This window comes from Tachyglossus aculeatus, chromosome 3, assembly GCF_015852505.1.
Source record: "Tachyglossus aculeatus isolate mTacAcu1 chromosome 3, mTacAcu1.pri, whole genome shotgun sequence".
In the NCBI taxonomy this organism is placed as follows: domain Eukaryota; kingdom Metazoa; phylum Chordata; class Mammalia; order Monotremata; family Tachyglossidae; genus Tachyglossus; species Tachyglossus aculeatus.
In genome coordinates this window covers 54,868,771-54,888,571 of record NC_052068.1, presented here as the reverse complement: position 1 = coordinate 54,888,571, position 19,801 = coordinate 54,868,771, and the positions used below count along the sequence as shown (strand labels likewise).

General features: G+C 51.4%; 1 protein-coding gene across 1 annotated transcript in view; it reads right to left on the bottom strand.

The window, feature by feature from the left end:
• Nucleotides 1-1,313: 1,313 nt before the first annotated feature.
• Nucleotides 1,314-19,801, bottom strand: part of MMRN2 (multimerin 2) — a 43,645-nt gene continuing 25,157 nt past the window's right edge. Inside the window, 7 exon segments of the mRNA XM_038743873.1 lie at nt 1,314-1,824; nt 11,105-11,912; nt 11,914-12,917; nt 14,080-14,259; nt 14,860-14,940; nt 17,912-18,018; nt 18,301-18,423. Coding sequence (XP_038599801.1) covers nt 1,439-1,824; nt 11,105-11,912; nt 11,914-12,917; nt 14,080-14,259; nt 14,860-14,940; nt 17,912-18,018; nt 18,301-18,423 — 2,689 coding nt within the window. The 3' untranslated portion in view covers nt 1,314-1,438.

The window sequence follows — 19,801 nt, the reverse complement described above, 5'->3', positions numbered from 1 at the left end:
CTGACCCCCGGACCTGATTGGACATCAGTGAGGTTGATTGCTTGCCTGGGGGTGGCTCAGAGCTCTTTGCTCGGGCAACTTCCACTTCCGCACTTCTTCACTTACTCCGTCCTGTTTTCCCTGCTGTGGGTCAAAAGACAGAGAAGAGGGGCTGGGGGTCGGGTGGCATTTGAGTGAGGGCTAGCACTAGGTGCCAGGGAGAGATACCCAAACTATCATAGGCAGGAGCAGAAGAGTTGAGCAGGGACAGGCGTGCCTGGCAGGGAGCTCCCATCTGCTACTCTCTGCCTGGCATCCTAGAGAGGTGGATCTACAAGTTCAGAGACAGCTGCCTGTTAATGTCCCAATCGCAATCTGGGCTCCCCTGCAGCCCTGTCAACTAAGTGTTCTGACTGGGAAATCAAAGTGAAAACATGAACTCTCAGGGGCTTCAGGTAGCTACAGAAAACTAGTGGGCTGCCCTCCACCTCGAGCTCTTTGCCCTGGAGTCCGCTCCAGGAATTTACAAATCCAGGGCTGCTCTTCCTCTTTCTTCTTCTCCCTCCTTCTCCTCCTCCTCCTCCCTCTCCTCCTTCTCTTTCCCCTTCTCCTCCCCCCTCCCTCTCCCCTTCCTTTCCCCCTTCTTCCCTCTCCTCCTTCTCTTTCCCCTTGTCCTCCCCCTCCTCCTCTTCCTCCCCCCTTTCTTTCCCCCCCTTCCTTCTCTTCCCCTTCTTTCCACTCCTCCTCCTCCTTCTCCCCAAGTTTACCATTCATTAATCCCAGCCCCTTGGAGGACTTGGTCAGAGCAGCCTCCTGGTTTAGAGGCTTATCCTCTGAGGGTTAGGGACCATCAGAGAAGCATCCAGAGACCACCCCTCCAGACATCCAGAGATGCCCAGACCCCCAGAAATCCCCAGGTCCCCAAAGCCACCATCCAGCAACCCTCCAAGAGAAACTCTTCAGGTGAAGGAGGAGAGAAGCAGGGTCGGGGAAGAGGGGAACAGCCCCGTCTGGAGTTGAGCAGGGCAGAGACCCATTCAAGTAGTCCATTGGGCTGAGGCGGAGGAGAAAGAAGCAGATATCAAAGCAGTGATTTTTCAAAAATAGCTTTAGGCAGCAGCCAGACCGGAAACATCCCTCCCCGGCCTTCCGGCCTCCTGCATCCAACGTCCGCTCCTTGGCCCGGCCCGAAGGTGTCCCATGGCCGAGGGAATGCCGCTGCCTCAGATACTGGGGAAAAGCTGAAGGAATTCAAGCACCGCTCGAGGTCACCAGCCCGACTGGGTAGAGGCCCGAGTAAGGGCAGACCGCAGCGGATGGGTACCTTGGGCGGGTGGGTGGGCGGCCAACCCGTGGCCATGTGGGTACATGGGAACAGGCATGCCGGCTCCCTCCGCCGCCTTCAAGTCCTTGGTCACCCCCAAAAGGATTCCCCGGGGGGAGGGGCAGCGGGCCTTCTTCAAGTCTTAAACAGCAAGAACCCACCGAAGGTGGTGGGGGCCGGGCTGTGCTTGAGAAGGGAGCCATGCGCCAGCTCGAACCAGACGCGCTCACCCCGCTGCAGCTCGGCCAGGGCGAAGGCGAAGGCCGGGCCCCCCGCGGCCTGGTCCGGGCCCCTGCCCACCGGGGTCCGGCGCTGCCTCCCCAGGACCAGGTGGCCCAGGCTGGGCCCCGGCTGGAAGGCCGCGCTCACGGTGAACATGTACAGGCCGCGGCGAGGTGCCCGGAAGCAGCTGTGCTCCGCGATGTAGCCTTGGCCGAAGTTGACGTGCGTCTCGTTGAACCTCACGGGCCCGGGCTCGTCGGTCCCCTCGGAGAAGCCGGTGTAGAAGGCCACAGGAGAATCTGAAACGGACAGAAGGCTCTTCACGACTTGGTCCTTCAGGCCCACCTGATGTCCTGGGATTGGGACCTCCCCCTGCTTTCACCACTCTGTGAGGATCATCATCATCGTCATCAATCGTATTTATTGAGCGCTTACTGTGTGCAGAGCACTGTACTAAGCGCTTGGGAAGTACAAGTTGGCAACATATAGAGACAGTCCCTACCCAACAGTGGGCTCACAGTCTAAAAGGGGGAGACAGAGAACAAAACCAAACGTACTAACAAAATAAAATAAATAGAATAGATATTTACAAGTAAAATAAATAAATATACCTGTATATACAGATGGGACTGTGAGCCCACTTTCTGACTGTAAGCCCATTGTTGGGTAGGGACCATCTCTATATGTTGCCAACTTGTACTTCCCAAGCGCTTAGTACAGTGCTCTGCACACAGTAAGTGCTCAATAAATATGATTGATTGATTGACAGAGAGGGGGCCATGATGCTGCCTGACAGGGGCAGCCACTCGTTTTGGGCACCGGAGGGAACTTGGGCTCCCAATATGGGGACGGATGGAGGCAGTGATCTTTGAGGGGCAGGGCTGGGGGGAAATGAAGCAGATCTGGGGAAGAGGATGTGGACACCCACACATACTCTCACACTCACAATGGAGAAGTGGACCCACACATGAGACAAGAAGGGTGGACATGCAGACAAGGAAGGGGAAATGCAGACAGACATACAGGGTCAGGAGGACACACCGAAAGTGGTAGGTGTGAGGTTGGGGCTGCAAATGGCTCCAGCCTCTTGCCTCCAGGACAGATCTCCAAGGGGAAAGTCTGCTCATCCTCCCTTGGTTGCCCGTTCTGGCATCTACTCTCCCGAGTCAGGAAGTTCTCCCTTACATCCAACCAGTGTCTTGTGTTTTTAAACTTGCGCTCCATCACTCTGGTTCGTCCCCGGCAGCTACGGAGAGCAGTTGAGCCATCCCCTCCCCACCAGTGTCTTCACAGATTGGAAGGCAGTGATTCAGACCTACTATGCCTTCCCTGCTCCACCTCAGTTTCCTCAACTCCATCACTCTGGTCTCAGAGGACCAATTTTTGAGAAGCAGCATGGTCTAGTGGCTAGAACATTTATCTGGGAGTCAAAAGGACCTGGGTTCTAATCTTGGCTCCGCCACTTTTGTTTTTTAATGGTATTTCTTAAGTGCTTACTATGTGTCTGTCGCTGTAATTTGTGCTGGGGTACATAAAAGGTAATCAGGTTGGACACAGTCCCTGTCCCATCTGGGGCTCACAGTCTCAATCCCCATTTTCCAGATGAGGTAACTGAGGCCCAGAGAAATGAAATGACTTGCCCAAGGGCACCCGGCAGAGAAGCAGCGTGGCTCAGTGGAAAGAGGCCAGGCTTTGGAGTCAGAGGTTATGGGTTCAAATCCCGGCTCCGCCAGTTGTCATCTGTGTGACTCTGGGCAAGTCACTTCACTTCTTTGGGCCTCAGTTACCTCATCTGTAAAATGGGGATTAAGACTGTGAGCCCTATGTGGGACAACTTGATCACACTGTATCCCCCCAGCACTTAAAACAATGCTTTGCACATAGTAAGCGCTTAACAAATGCCATTATTATTATTATTATTATTATTATTATTATTATTAGAACAGTGCTTTGCACAAAGTGCTTAATAAATACCATTATTATTATTATTATTATTATTATCAAGTGGAGGAGCTTGGATTAGAACCAAGGTCCTTCTGACTCCCAGGCCAAGTGGCTTCTCTACTTGTCACCTGTCTGATGTATGACCTTGGGCAAGTCACTTCACTTCTCTGGGCCTCAGTTACCTCATCTATAAAAATGGGGATTAATACGGTGAGCCCCACATGGGACATGAACTGTGTCCAACCTGATTAGCTTGTATGTATCCCAATGCTTAGTACAGTGCCTGGCACGTAGTAAATGCTTTACAAATTCCATTAAAAAAAAAATCATCCTTCTCACTATTGGTGCTGCTCTTCTCTGAATCCCTTTCAGGCTCTCTATGTCCTGGTTAGGGAGCAGGGGCCATGCTAAATCCAGGAATCCTGTAGAAGGCTGAGGTAAGGTCAGCATCTGGCCCCTGGGGTTAGTTCTTTGGGAGGCCCCGGCAGGCAGGACCCCCTGAGAGGCTGGTTTCTTTTTCCCATCCCTGCTTTTTTTCCCATCCCTGCTTTTTTTCCCTTGCCTGAGGTAAATTTCTGCTCCTCCTGGGTTAGTAATAGCAGTAGTAGAAATAATAATAATAATGAGGGCATTTGTTAAGCGCTTTCTATGTGCAAAGCACTGTTCTAAGCGCTGGAGTAGTAATAGGATTTATTAAGCACTTATTGTGTTCACAGCACTGTACTAAGCACTGGGAAAGAAGACACGGGTGGGAATTAGGGAAGCAGCGTGGCTCAGTGGAAAGAGCACGGGCCTTGGAGTCAGAGGTCATGGGTTCGAATTCCAGCTTCTCCACATGTCTGCTGTGTGACCTTGGGCAAGTCACTTAACTTCTCCGAGCCTCAGTTACCTCATCTGTAAAATGGGGATTAAGACTGTGAGCCCCACATGGGACAACCTCATCACCTTGTATCCCCCCCAGCGCTTAGAACAGTGCTTTGCACATAGTAAGTGCTTAACAAATACCATCATTATTATTATTATTATTGATTATGGTCCCTGGCATTTGGCAGGCACAAAGGGCTAAAGAACGTTGAATCCTCCTGCTCTAAACAGGTAAACTCAGCCATGGCACATGCCAGATCAGGCTTTCCTTTGCCTGAAATGTTACAGAATCAGGCCTGGGAGTCCGGATGCCTGGAACCTAGCCCCAACTCCACTGCTGGCCTGCTGTGTGACCTTAGACAAGTCACTTAACCTCTCTGGGCCTCAAGTTTTCTCATCTGGAAAATGAAGATTCAGTGCCTGTTTTCCCTCCTCCAGAAACTGTGAGTAAGGCCTCATGTGGTACAGGGACTGTGTCCAATCTGATTATGTCTACTTCAGTACAGTGCTTGGCACATAGTAAGCCCTTAATTAATACATATTATTCTTATAATCATCATCCCAAGTGCTTAATAAAGTGCCCTGCACATAGTAAGTACTCAAAAAACCCCCACAAATTGATGATGATTCGCTTCAGGGTAAAGAGAAGCAGTGTGGCTTAGTGGAAAGATCCCGGGCTTGGGAGTCAGAGGTCGTGGGTTCTAATCCCGGCTCTGCCACTTGTCAGCTGTGTGACTTTGGATAAGTCTCTGTGCCTCAATTACCTCATCTGTAAAATGGGGTGAAGACTGTGAGCCCTACGGAGGACAACCTGATTATCTTGTATCTACCCCAGAGTTTAGAACAGTGCTTGGCACATAGTAAGCACTTAACAAATACCATCATTTTTTTTAAAGAGACTTTCATTTTCTTTTGTGATAGGTCCACGGTAGATTAGAAGCACAAAGATCACCCTGTTCCCCATATCTGGGGGAGTTCACATTTAGAGTTGAGCTGGAAGTGTTACAGTGGGCTCATGAGCTGATGGCCATTAATGAAGCACAGTCGGGCAGCCTCTCAGCCTCCCAGCCTCACAGCCTCTCAGCCTTGCAGTCTTATAATAATAATAATAACGACATTTATTAAGTGTTTACTATGTGTCGAGCACTGTTCTAAGCACTGGGGGGAAACAAGGTAATCAGGTTGTCCCACATGGGGCTCACAGTCTTAATCCCCATTTTCCAGATGAGGGAACTGAGGCACAGAGAATTGAAGTGACTTACCCAAAGTCACACAGTTGACAGGTGGCAGAGCTGGGATTAGAACCCATGACCTCTGACTCCCAAGCCCGGGCTCTTTCCTCCGAGCCACACTGCTTCTCTTATAGGCTCTCAGCCTCACATCTTCACAGCCTCTCAGCCTTGCATCTTCACAGCCTCACAGCCTCATAGCCTCTCAGCCTCACTCTTAGCCTTGCAGCTTCCCAACTTCTCAGCCTCACAGCCTTTCAGCCTCACAGCCTCTCAGCCTCGCATCTTCACAGCCTCTCAGCCTCACAGCCTCACAGCCTCTCAGCCTCACTCTCAGCCTTGCATCTTCACAGCCTCTCAGCCTCACAGTCTCTCAGCCTCACAACGTCTCAGTCTTGCATCTTCACAGCCTCACAGCCTCACTCTCAGCCTTGCATCTTCACAGCCTCTCAGCCTCACAGCCTTACAGCCTCTGTCTCACTCTCATCCTTGCATCTTCACAGCCTCTCAGCCTCACTTTCAGTCTCGCATCTTTGCAGCCTCTCAGCCTCACACTCTCACAGCCTCACAACCTCTCAGCCTCTCAGCCTCACAGCCTCTCAGCCTTGCATCTTCAAAGCCTCGCATCTTCACAGCCTCTCAGTCTCGCATCTTCACAGCCTCTCAGCCTCACAACCTCTCAGCCTCTCAGCCTCACAGCCTCTCAGCCTTGCATCTTCGCAGCCTCACAGCCTCTCAGCCTCCGAGCCTCTCAGCCTCTCAGCCTTGCATTTTCAAAGCCTCTCAGCCTCACAGCCTTACAGCCTCTGTCTCACTCTCATCCTCACATCTTCACAGCCTCTCAGCCTCACAGTCTCACAGCCTCTCAGCCTTTCATCTTCACAGCCTCACTCTCAGCCTTGCATCTTCACAGCCTCTCAGCCTCACAGCCTTACAGCCTCTCAGCCTCACTCTCATCCTTGCATCTTCACAGCCCCTCAGCCTCACAACCTTTCAGCCTTTCAGCCTCACAGCCTCTCAGCTTTGCATCTTCACAGCCTCTCAGCCTTGCATCTTCACAGCCTCTCAGCCTCACAACCTCCCAGCCTCACATCTTCACCACCTCTCAGCCTTGCATCTTCATAGCCTCGCAGCCTCACAGCCTCTCAGCCTTGCATCTTCACAGCCTCTCAGCCTCACAGCTTCACAGCCTCACTCTTAGCCTTGCATCTTCACAGCCTCTCAGCCTCACAGCCTTTCAGCCTCACTCTCATCCTTGCATCTTCACAGTCTCTCAGCTTCACCCTCAGATTCGCATCTTCGCAGCCTCTCAGCCTCACAGCCTCTCAGCCTCTCAGCCTTGCATCTTCACAGCCTCTCAGCCTCTCAGCCTTGCATCTTCGCAGCCTCACAGCCTCTCAGCCTTGAGTCTTCAAAGCCTCTCATCCTCTCAGCCTCCCCACTCCTCTCTGCCCTGAAGAATCCTCCTTGCGCCGCCATTTCCCCTTCTTGCCACAGGAGAGCAACAGAGCCACGTGCGTGTGGGCCTCGGGGCCTCAGAGGCTTTGGTCGATTTAGGATAATCTCCCTTTTTTCACCATCTGAACGGACGGATCCTCCAAGAAACTCGATTGCAAAACATTCTGGAGTTGTTCCGAAACTTTGAAATTAGCAAAAAATGATTCTTTTAAATTATATTGGAAAAAAGACTCTATTTATTTTATTTGTGCACATTTATTCTATTGATTTTATCAATCAATCAATCAATCGTATTTATTGAGCGCATACTGTGTGCAGAGCACTGTACTAAGCTCTTGGGAAGTACAAAGTTGGCAACATATAGAGACGGTCCCTACCCAACAGTGGGCTCACAGTCTAGATGGGGGAGACAGAGAACAAAACAAAACATATTAACAAAATAAAATAAATAGAATAGATACGTACAAGTAAAACAGAGTAATTTTTTTTGTTTTATTTTATTTTATTTTGTTAATATGCTTTGTTTTGTTCTCTGTCTCCCCTTTCAAAACTGTGAGCCCTCTGGTGGGTAGGGACCGTCTCTATATGTTGCCAACTTGTACTTCCCAAGCGCTTAGTACAGTGCTCTGCACACAGTAAGTGGTCAATAAATATAATTGAATGAATGAATGAATGAGTGAATGTTCCGATGCCTGAGCCTTTGGCTCTGGTTTTCTTGCCTCGCCTAGTGCCCCCCTTGTAGACTGTGAGCCCATTGTTGGGTAGGGACCGTCTCTATATGCTGCCAACTTGTACTTCCCAAGCGCTTAGTACAGTGCTCTGCACACAGTAAGCTCTCAATAAATACGATTGAATAAATGAATCCCTGTTCGTACCCACATTAAACGCCCTGCTGGCTTTAGATAGCCTCTAATAATGACGGTATTTGTTAAGTGATTACTATGTGCCAAGCGCTGTTTGAAGCTCTGGGGTAGATATAAGGTAATCAGGTTGTCCCACGTGGGGCTCAGAGTCTTAATCCCCATTTTACAGATGAGGCACAGAGAAGTTAAGTAGCTTGCCCAAGGTCTCACAGCAGATAAGTAGCAGATGGGGGATTAGAACCCATATCCTCTAACTCCCAAACCCGGGATCTTTCCACTAAGCCATTGGTTGCCTGGCCAGCCTGTGCCTATGCCCTCCCCCCCCCAACCCAGCTGCTTGACCCCAATCAATCAATTGATAGTATTTACTGAATGCTTCCTGTATTCAGATAATAATAATAATGGCATTTATTAAGTGCTTACTATGTGCAAAGCACTGTTCTAAGCACTGGGGAGGAAGCAGCGTGGCTCAGTGGAAAGAGCCCGGGCTTGGGACTTGGAGGTCATGGGTTCAAATCCCAGCTCTGCCGCTTGCCAGCTGTGTGACTTTGGGCGAGTCACTTCACTCCTCTGTGCCTCAGTTACCTCATCTGGAAAATGGGGATTAAGATTGTGAGCCCCACATGGGACAACCTGATCACCTTGTATCCTCCCCAGCGCTTAGAACAGTGCTTTGCACATAGTAAGCACTTAACAAATACCCAAATTATTATTATTATTAAGGTGAACAGGTTGTTCAACCTGATCCCTTTGTATCCTCCCCAGTGCTTAGAACAGTGCTTTGCACATAGTAAGCACTTAACAAATACCCAAATTATTATTATTATTATTAAGGTGAACAGGTTGTCCCATGTGGGGCTCACAGTCTTAATCCCCATTTTACAGATGAGGTAACTGAGGCACAGAGAAGTGACTTGCCCAAAGTCACACAGCCGACAATTATAATAGTAATAATAATGATGGTATTTGTTAAGCGCTTACTATGTGCAAAGCACTGTTCTAAGCACTGGGGAGGTTACAAGGTGATCAGGTTGCCCCACGGTGGGCTCACAGCTTTAATCCCCATTCTACAGATAAGGCCCAGAGGAGTGAAGTGACTTGTCCAAAGTCACACAGCTGAGAGTTGGTGGAGCTGGGATTTGAACCCATGACCTCTGACTCCAAAGCCCAGGCTCTTTCCATTGAGCCACACTGCTTTTCCTGTACACTACCAAGTGCTGAGTACAATGCTCTGCACTCAATAAGCACTCAGTTAATCTGATTAAATTCATTCAATCGTATTCATTGAGTGCTTATTGAAAGACCCACTCTTTCCCCTGCTTCTTGCACTGTACTAACTGCTTGGGAGAGTGCATCTTTGCAGCCTGCAGCACCCAGAGCTGGGGATGGGGTCACGGGGTGATGGGGGAGAAGGCCCCATCCATCCCGTGGGATTGGCCGTCCCAAGTGGCAGCAGGACCCAAGGGATCCGTGGGTGGGATAGGAGCAAGTGCGACTGCGGTGGCAAGTCTAAACTGTAAGCTCGTTGCGGGCAGGGAAAATGTCTGTTTATTGTTATACTGTAGTAATAATAATAACGATGATGGCATTTATTAAGCACTTACTATGTGCAAAGCACTGTTCTAAGTGCTGGTGGGGGGTACAAGGTAATCAGGTTGTCCCACGGGGGGCTCACAGGCTTCATCCCCATTTTACAGATGAGGAAACTGAGGCCCAGAGAAGTGAAGCGACTTGCCCAAAGTCACCCAGCTGATAATTGGCGGAGCCGGGATTTGAACCCATGACCTCTGACACCAAAGCCCGGGCTCTTCCCACTGAGCCATGCTGCTTCTCCCGTACACTTCCATTCATTCATTCATTTACAGTGCTAAGTGCTTAGTACAGTGCTCTGCACTCAATAAGCGCTCAGTAAATATGATTAAATTCATTCATTCATTTGTATTTATTGAGCGCTTACTGTGTGCAGAGCACTGTACAAAGCGCTTAGCACTGTAAATGAATGAATGAATGGAAGAGGTGAGGAAAGAAAGCTGTGTAAATGTGTTCGGTTCTGGAAGGCAGTGTGGTGTAGTAGATAGACCACAGGCCTGGGAGCCAGAAGGTCATGGGTTCTAATCCCTGCTCTGCCACCTGCCTGCTGTGTGACCTTGGACAAGTCACTTTACTTCTCTATGCCTCAGTTACCTCATCTGTAAAATGGGGATCGAGATTGGGAGCCCCACATGGGACAGAGACTGTATCCAACCTGATTTGCTGGAATTTACCCCAGCGCTTAGTACAGTGCCTGGAATATACTAAGCACTTAACAAATACCATAATTCATTCATTGGTTCATTCAATCGTATTTATTGAGCATTTACTGTGCGCAGAGCACTGTTCTAAGCACTTGGGAAGTGCAAGTTGGCAAAATATAGAGACGGTCCCTACCCAACAACGGGCTCACAGTCTAGAACTTATTATTACTATTATTACTATTATTATTGTTATTAGCTCTCTTCCTCCCTTCAAAGCCCTACTGAGAGCTCACCTCCTCCAGGAGACGTTCCCAGACTGAGCCCCCTTTTTCCTCTCCTCCTCCCCATCCCCCCGCCCTACTTCCTTCCCCTCCCCACAGCACCTGTATATATGTTTGTACAGGTTTATTACTCTATTTGTTTTACCTGTACATATTTGCTATTCTATTTATTTTGTTAATGATGTGCATCTAGCTTTAATTCTATTTGTTCTGACATCTTGACACCTGTCCACTTGTTTTGTTTTGTTGTCTGTCTCCCCCTTCTAGACTGTGAGCCTGTTGTTGGGTAGGGACCATTTTGTTTTGTTGTCTGTCTTCTCCTTCTAGACTGTGAGCCCATTGTTGGGTAGGGACCGTCTCCATATGTTGCCAACTTGTACTTCCCAAGCACTTAGTACAGTGCTCTGCACACAGTAAGCGCTCAATAAATACAATTGAATTAGTGAATGAACGAATGGTAGCAGGAGGGGCCTCTGTGGCCTCTTACAGCCCCAGCCCCTGGGCCCTCTGATTAGGCAGAGCTGAGGGGCTTGTTAGCCCCAACACTGACCTTCTGCTTGTGGCTTAGCTGCTGCTGCTCCAGCCCTGCCCGGTGATGAGGACAATACACCGACTGACCGTCATCCCCTCTCCCTCCAACCATCCAGCGCATTCCCTGGTTCCCTGGGCAGCCTAGGAGGGCCCAAGCAGGCAGGGCAACTCTCACCTGCTTCCAGGTCTCCCGGCCCCCGCCGTGCCGGGCCCGCTTCCTCCGGCCGCTCCTTCTGTTTCTTGCCCTTCTTTCCCAGAGCATCCAGACCCCTCTGTTGCTTCTTGCCCTTCCTGCTGAGCACGGAGTGGAGCTTGGCCAGGTCCAAGCTCACGTTGGCAGCCACCAAGTCCGCATAGTTGGAGAACAGGCCCTGGAAGAGCTGGAGGTGCTGCTGGAAGTTCCGCTCCGTGGCTTCTCCGGCGGTGGCCCCGGAGCAGTTGTCGCAGGCCCGGCCATCAGCCCAGTCGGACTCCAGCCTCCTGAGCTCTGCGGCCAAGTGCTTGGTCTCCTCCTCCAGGCGGCGGACCACCCTGCCGACCGGATCCCCGGGCGGCCCCTCTACCGAGGCGTCGAGGCTCGGCCGCGGGATCTCCGGCGTCTCCTGGGGACCCCCGGCTGGGCCAGGGGGCGGGGTGGACTGGGCACTGCCAACCTCGAGGATCCTGAGCCGTTCCTCGAGTGCGTCCAAGCGGGCGTCCCGCTCCCGGAGCTGGTCGTGCGCATCCCTCAGGGCAGCGGTGATGTCGTTGTAGGTCATGGGCAGCGCTCCGGCCTCCTCCTCGGACAACTCCTCCATCACGTCCTCCCCCAGCAGCACCCCCAGTACAGTCTCGTGCCTCAGGGCGTCATTCAGCAGGGCCCCGAAGGAGCCGTTGAGGCGCCGGATCTCGGCCAGGACGTGGCGCTCGGTCTGCCTCAGGGAGCCCACGTCCCCCGCCAGAGCCTGCACCTGGCTGCGGAGGCGGGATGTCTGCACCACCCCCCCGGGCCGCCTGCTCCCGCTGGTCATCCAGGGCCAGGGCCAGGTCTTCCACGGCCGCCCGCAGTGCCTGGAGGGAGGACCTCCCCAACCGGGCCTGCTCGTCCAGAGAGAGCTGGGACTCTTCCAGGAGGCGCGTGGCGTTCTGCTGCTGCTCCTGCACCATGTCGAGGTCCCAGGACAGCTTCTGACAGTTGCAGGCCTTCAGGTACTTCAGCAGGTCCCAGTGGCTGCCCTGCAGCTGGCCCAGCGTGAAGTTGAGCTCCAGGATCTGCCGCTCCAGGTCTTCCTTGTTCTCCTCGGCGATGAGCGACTTTTCCATCAGGATCACCCGGATCTCCTCCAGGGTCGCCTTGTTCTGGGCCTGCAGGTCCCGCAGCTGCCTCTCCAGCTGGGTGATCTGTTCGAAGGTCTCATCCGACTCGGTGTACAGCTCCTGGATCTGCTCCGTGTGACCCGCCAGGGTGGCGTTCAGGCCCTCGAGGGCCCGCAGGGCCTCCCGGCCCCTGTCGCCGGCGGCCGCGGACAGAGCCGAGAGGTTGGTCCACAGCTGCTGCAGCTGATCCTGCAGCAGGGCCTGGCCCCGCCTCACCTCGGCCATGCTGTGGTTCATGGGGAGCAGAAGGAGCTGCTGGGTTTTCTGCAGCCTCTTCAGCCTCAGGTCGTGGTCGGTCTCGAAAGTCACGAGGTCGCGGTGAAGGGCGGTCTGCCGGCCCTGGAGCCGGCCCTCCAGATCCCGCCGCAGCTGGTCCGCCCTCGCCGCGCTCTCCTGGACTTTGGCTTCAAACTTGGCCCCCAGCTCCTGCAGGTCCGGCCGGGGTTCCGCCGTCTCCCGGAATCCCTCCAGGCCACGCCTGTTGGCCTCCACGTCTCGGGTCAGATTGCTCAGCACCCGTGCCAGGGCCTGGAGACTCTGGTTGTAGCTGCTCCAGACGGGGGCGAGGTGGTCCCGCAGCAGGGCCTGCAGGTGGGCGGCCAGCCCGGGCCGGAGGGGTGGGTCGGCACCTTCTGGAACCAAGGAGACGCAGAGTTACCTCTGGTCGGGGTGTCACTGGGGGCAGGGGAGGTGGCGTGACTTTTCACTCCCAAGGCAGAGGAAACCGTGCTAGACCCAGGAAACTGTGTTAGGCCCCAGAACCCTGGGCTGGAGAGGAAAGGAAAATCCCAGAATAGCCCCAGATTTAAGCAGGACAGCTCCCAGCCTTCCCTCCGGCTTCAGCCAGTCCAGCTGGATAATAATAATGATGGCATTTGTTAGGCACTTACTATGTGCCAGGCATCATATTAAGCCTCAAGAGGGATATAAGCAAATTCATTCATTCATTCAATCGTATTTATTGAGTGCTTACTGTGTGCAGAGCACAATCGAGTTGAACACAATCCCTGTCCCATGTGGAGCTCACATCCTCAATCTCGGTTTCACAGATAAGGTAACTGTGGCACAGAGAAGTGAAGTGTCTTGCCCAAGGTCACACAGCAGATAAGTGGCAGAACCGTAAAGAGAACCCATGAACTTCTGAATCCCAGGCCCATTCTCTATCCACTACACCATGGGTACTGGGCTCTGGGTGAGCTTAGATCTCTGTGATCTCCCATGACTTTTCCTCTGACTACAATGAAAGCTGGATTCTCCTTCTGGCCCTGGGCAGACATTAATAATAATAATGATGGCATTTATTAAGCACTTACCATGTGCAAATCACTGTTCTAAGTGCTGGGGAGGTTACAAGTTGATGAGGTTGTCCCACGGGGGGCTCACAGTCTTTATCCCTATTTTACAGATGAGGTAACTGAGGCCCAGAGAAGTTAAGCGACTTGCCCAAAGTCACATAGCTGACAATTGGCAGAGCCTGGATTTGCACCCATGACTACCGACTCCAAAGCCTGGACTCTTTCCACTGAGCCAAGCTGCTTCTCTGGGCCATGCTTCTTCTCTAGCCAGAGCAAGGCTCAGCACTGGCTGGGCTTGGAGTCCCTCTAGACTGTAGCTCATTGTGGACAGGAAATATGTTCGTTTATTGTCCCAAGCACTTAGTACAGTGCTATGCACACAGTAAGCACTCAATAAGTATGATTGAATGAATGAATGAATGCTGGCCGGGGTCAGGGATCCTGCTGGCTGCTTTCCTCCCCAGCTCCATGGCCTAAAAGCCAACTGGAAGCCACTTACCAGACTGGGTTTGGTGGGCGGACGCAGTCATCCTGGTGAGGTTATATTCTAGCTGGTCCTGCAGGTCCAGGAGGTGGCCAGTGGCTTGCTGGATATCGTTCTGCAGGTCTCCCCGGTGCTTTTCCTGGCTGCTGACGGCCCTCCTGAGCACCGCAGATGCCCCGGGCCGGGTTACCGCTACTGCTAAAGCCAGGTAGGAGTCAGAGAAGCAGGTGAATGTCTGGCTCACCAGCCCTGGGGGTGTTGGTGGGAAAGGGGAGCCCTGAAGAAAGTTTCCCTTGATGATGATGACATTTGTTAAGCACTTACTATGTGCGAAGCACTGTTCTAAGCGCTGGGGAGGGATACAAGGTGATCAGGTTGTCCCACGGGGGGCTCACAGTCTTAATCCCCATTTTACAGATGAGGCAAGTGAGGCTCAGGGAAGTTAAATGACTTGCCCAAAGTCACACAGCTGACAAGTGGCGGAGTCGGGATTAGAACGCATGATGTCTGACTCCCAAGCCCGTGGTCTTTCCACTGAGCCATGCTGCTCCTCCTGTTTGTGTCATGCCCCCTTCCTTGCCCAGTGAGTCTCCAGGTGGCGAATGATAACACACACTGATGCACAAGCCCACAACCACATGTATATACCCACATACACACCTCCATACACAGTCACTCACACCACATCTGCTCACACTTTTACCATCTTCCACTTTCTAAATTATGCCAGAAGGGTCCCAGCCTTCCGATACCCGATTTCCTGCTAGAAATTACCTGCCAGGTTCAAAAACTTACTGTGTTCAGCGGAATCCTCCCCGTGCTTCTCCTCCTCTGTCCCTTCAGCCCGGTTAGCGCTCACTGGGATCAAACTGGGGTCTGACAATGAAAGGGGAGATAGAAGGGGTGGGTTTCCTCGGCCTGGGCCCAGAGAGGGCAAGCTGTTTTGCTCAGGTCACATAGCCAGGGGCAGAGCCTGGCTATTTTTGGGACCCCGTCTCCTGATTTGGTTCCATTCTCTCCCCACTGGGCCTCAGTTTCTCAAACAGGGAGCGCGTTTTGGGTGAGGAGAGGCTGCTGAGGTTTGTGAGGTGCAAGAGAGCAAGGAGACAACCTGAGGAGGAAGAGGAGAGGAGCTGTGCCCGAGTTGTGCAGGAGCAGGACACCAAGATGGGGAAAAGCCAAAAGTCAGGAAGACAGGCAGAAGGAATAAGAATAACAATGATGATATTAAGTGCTTACTATGTGCAAAGCACTGTTCTAAGTGCTGGGGAGGTTACAAGATGATCAGGTTGTCCCACGGTGGGCTCACAGTTTTAATCCCCATTATCCAGATGAGGTAACTGAGGCACAGAGAAGTTAAGTGACTGGCCCAAAGTCACACAGCTGACAGTTGGTGGAGTCAGGATTTGAACCCATAACCTCCGCCAACTCCCAACTCCGCCACTTGTCAGCTGTGTGACCTTGGGCAAGTCACTTAACTTCTCTGGGCCTCAGTTACCTCAACTGTAAAATGGGGATGAAGACTGTGAGCCCCACGTGGGACGACCTCCCCAGCGCTTAGAACAGTGCTTTGCACATAGAAAGCGCTTAATAAATGCTATCATTATTATTATTTTATTATAACCTCTGACTCCAAAGCCCAGGCTGTTTCCAGTGAGCCACGCTGCTTCTCACAAATGAGAATAAGAATAAGAAGCAATGTGAAGAATGCTGTCCACAATCCCCACATGAGCTGGAGTCCCCCTTCTTGCTGACCTTGGTGTCTCCCTTCCCATTTGGGATAAACTCTAGAGACCGGCACTAGTCGATCATCATCATCAATCGTAGCGCTTACTTTGTGCAGAGCACTGTACTAAGCGCTTGGGAAGTACAAGTTGGCAACATATAGAGACAGTAGTCGATGTCAGGCGTGTCTCTGTGGACCCAACAAGAGCCACGGCTCACTCGTGCATCACGCGGGTTATGCCAAGTTGTTGCTAACTTGTACTTCCCAAGCGCTTAGTACAGTGCTCTGCACACAGTAAGCGCTCAATAAATACGATTGATTGATTGATTGATTGATTGAAGTAGCACAATGATGTCACTACAGACTCTCATGGAAATCCCCAGTCCCCAGAGCCGGCCCCACCTCCCGCCTCCCCTGCTCCAGACTTTCTGCCGCCCCATCCCAGCACCCTCGGGAAGCACGGACACGTCATGGGGCTTGGGGAGTTGTCCAAGCGGAAGGAGACTCAAAATTGCAGGCCTAAAGCCAGCCAGCACCACATCCAGCGTGGCTCAGTGGAAAGAGCCCGGGCTTTGGAGTCAGAGGTCATGGATTTTAATGCCCGTTCTGTCATTTATCAGCTGTGTGACTTTAGGCAAGTCACTTCACTTCTCTGGGCCTCAATTCCCTCATCTTTACAATGGGGATGAAGACTGTGAGCCCCCCGTGGGACAACCTGATCACCTTGTAACCTCCCCAGCGCTTAGAACAGTGCTTTGCACATAGTAAGCACTTTAATAAATGCCATTATGATGATGCTGATGATGATCCGGGCCAGGCTGGGAACGGGCCTGCCAATACTAGACTGTCAGATTTAGAACTGGATGACTGGCCACCCTATAGGTCACCTAGCTGGCCATAGTAGCCCCAATCCCACCCTTGACGGTCACCCAGCTGATCGAAATACTTAACTGCGGTATATGTTAAGTGCTTACTATGTGTCAAGCATCGAACTAAGCACTGGTGTGGAAACAAGCTAATCCGGTCCCACGTGGACTCTCAGGCTAGGAGGGAGCACGGGTATTGAATCCTCATTTCACAGATGAGGGTACTGGGGCATGAGCCGGAGAGTCAGAAGGACCTGGGTTCTAGTCCCACCTCCTCCACTTGTCTGCTGTGTGACCTTGGGCAAGTCACTTTACTTCTCTTAGCCTCCGTCACCTCTTCTGTAAAATGGGGATTAAGACTGTGAAGACTGTGAGCCCCATGTGGGACATGGGCTGTGTCCAACCTGATTAGCTTGTATCTACCCCAGTGCTTAGAACAGTGCCCGGCACATAGTAAGTGCTTAACAAATACCATTCATTCAATCATATTTATTGAGCGCTTACGTGTGCAGAGCACTGTACTAGGCACTTGGGAAGTACAAGTCGGCAACATATAGAGACGGTCCCTACCCAGCAACGGGCTCACAGTCTAGAAGGGGGAGACAGACAACAAAACAAAACATGTGGACAGGTGTCGTCAGAACAAATAGAATTAAAGCTAGATGCACATCATTAACAAAATAAATAGAATAGTAAATATGTACAAGTAAAATATCAGAAAACAACACCTCCCCCAGCCAAAAAAAAAAGTGACTTGGCCAAAGTCACACAACAAGCAAGTGGTAGAGCCCCCTCCTTCCTCTCCCCCTCCTTCCCCTCCCTGCCCCCCCGCCTTACCTCCTTCCCCTCCCCACAGCACCTGTTTATATATATTTACATATACACATTTATGTATATATGTTTGTACATATTTATTACTCTATTTTACTGTACATATTTATTCTATTTATTTTATTTTCTTAATATGTTTTGTTTTGTTGTCTGTCTCCCCCTTCTGGACTGTGAGCCCGCTGTTGGGTAGGGACCGTCTCTATATGTTGCCAACTTGTACTTCCCAAGCGCTTAGTACAGTGCTCTGCACACAGTAAGCACTCAATAAATATGATTGAATAAATGAATGAATGAATACAGCGAGGATTAGAACCCATGTCCTCTGACTCTGGGGTCCGTGCTCTATTCCCTAGGCCACGCCGCTTCTCCACGGGGTTGTGATTCTGCTGAGCAGAGTGCGCCCTGTCCTACCCACCCAACTGACCATAGTGTTGGCAGTCCTGTCCAGTGTATCCAGGGCAGCACCTCCAGTCCAGGGATACCAGAACCTTCTGTTTAATTTGGTAGATCGGCTTCACCGAGAGGCGATACCTGAAAGCAGAGGGGACATGCGGAGATCTGGTTGGGGGCCCCTGTTCTAACTACAGGGCAGAGGGCTGGGCCTGACTCTGTTTCTCCCACCTTATCCCCCCTCCCGGCCCAGCCCGTCCAGCTCGTTGGCCACCGCCAACGTGGGCCCACCCTCCTCCTGCCACCCTTCCTGCCCCTTCCATCAGTTAGGGGGTCTCACTCTCCTGCTCTGGAGCCCCAGGGCAGGGGGGACACGCTGAGGTGAGGGAAGCCCTGGAACTGGAACCCCAGGCCCGCACTCACATGACCCTTTGGCAGTCGGAAGTCCCGGCCGGGCAAGGCATCTGGGAATGGACGAGGAATTTTTCAGTTTTGCAGGAGGCGATGAAGGTGACCAGTCTGGACTTCTGGAATGGGCACCAGTTGCTAAAGAGAACGGAAAACCAAGCGTGTTCTCTCCTGGGCCGCGGTAGCAGCTTCCTGCCACTATCGGGGCTTCAGGGGCACCACTGCATCAGTCATCACCCCTGTCCCACACATATTATAATAATAATAATAATAATAATGATAATAATAATAATAATGATTGTGGTATTTGTTTAGCATTTATTATGTGCCAAGCATTGTACTAAGCTCTGGGTTAGATACAAAATAATCACGTCCCACGTGGGGTTCACAGTGTATCTAGGAAGGAGAACAGGTATTGATTCCTCATTTTGCAGATGAGTTAACTGAGGCACAATGAAGTCAAGTGACTTGCCCAAGGTCACACAGCAGGCAAGTGGCGAAGCCAGGATTGGAACCCAGGTCTGACTCCGAGGTCCATGCTCTTTCCACTAGGCCATGCTACTTTTATTCAGACACTCAAACTGGGCTCCTTCCCCATGCCTCCCGAATCCATTAGTGCTAAGAGGGGAGTTTTTCTCCAGGTTGCATAACTTCCTGCCCCTCTAATTTCCCCTAATGTTCTGATTTCAACATGGCTTTGAGGTCCTAGCCCATTCACTCTGTCTTCCAAACATTCAGGGTTGCTTCTCTTCTGCATGTCTCCCCGTTTCTCACAAAGCTCCAACGTTACCCATTCCTCTCCACGTCAAGTAGATGCTGCCGACTTTTTGCTCAAAGGCACTCCATCCTCTCTCCCCTCTTACAAATCCACTCTCTTCTCCCACTCTACCCCAGCTCACACTCTTACCTCTTAAAGTAAACTACTCACAGGACCCTGTTTTCATCTCTCCCGTCACCAAAACCTTGCTCAAAGTCCCTCCTCCTGCCTGGCTCTTAGTACAGTGCTCTGCACACAGTAAGCACTCAATAAATATGACTGATTGGCTCTGAAGGTATCCTCCCCAGCTTTAAAACCTTTCTGAAATCCCATCTCCTCCAGAAGGCCTTCCCCTATTGTTTTTTCTTCTCCTCAGGCGATATTCCCCTTCCACCATCTCAACACCTGTGCACCAATTACATACTTACGCACTCACAGCATTCCTATACCTATCAACCCACATATTGATCATTTTCGCACTTGCTCAGCTATATCCATTTTTCCTTTCTCTCCTTTAAGTAAATTTTTTTATTTCTCTCTCTCTCTGGCTTATCTGTAAGCTTCTGAAAGGCATAGATTGTACCTTCCAACTCTATTGCATGACCTTGGGCCAGTCACTTAACTTCTGTGGGCCTCAGTTACCTCATCTGTAAAATGGGGATTAAGAGTCTGAGCCACATGTGGGACAGAGACTGTGTCCAACCTGATTAACCTGTATCTACTGCAGTGCTTAGAACAGTGCTTGACAGTTAGTAAGCA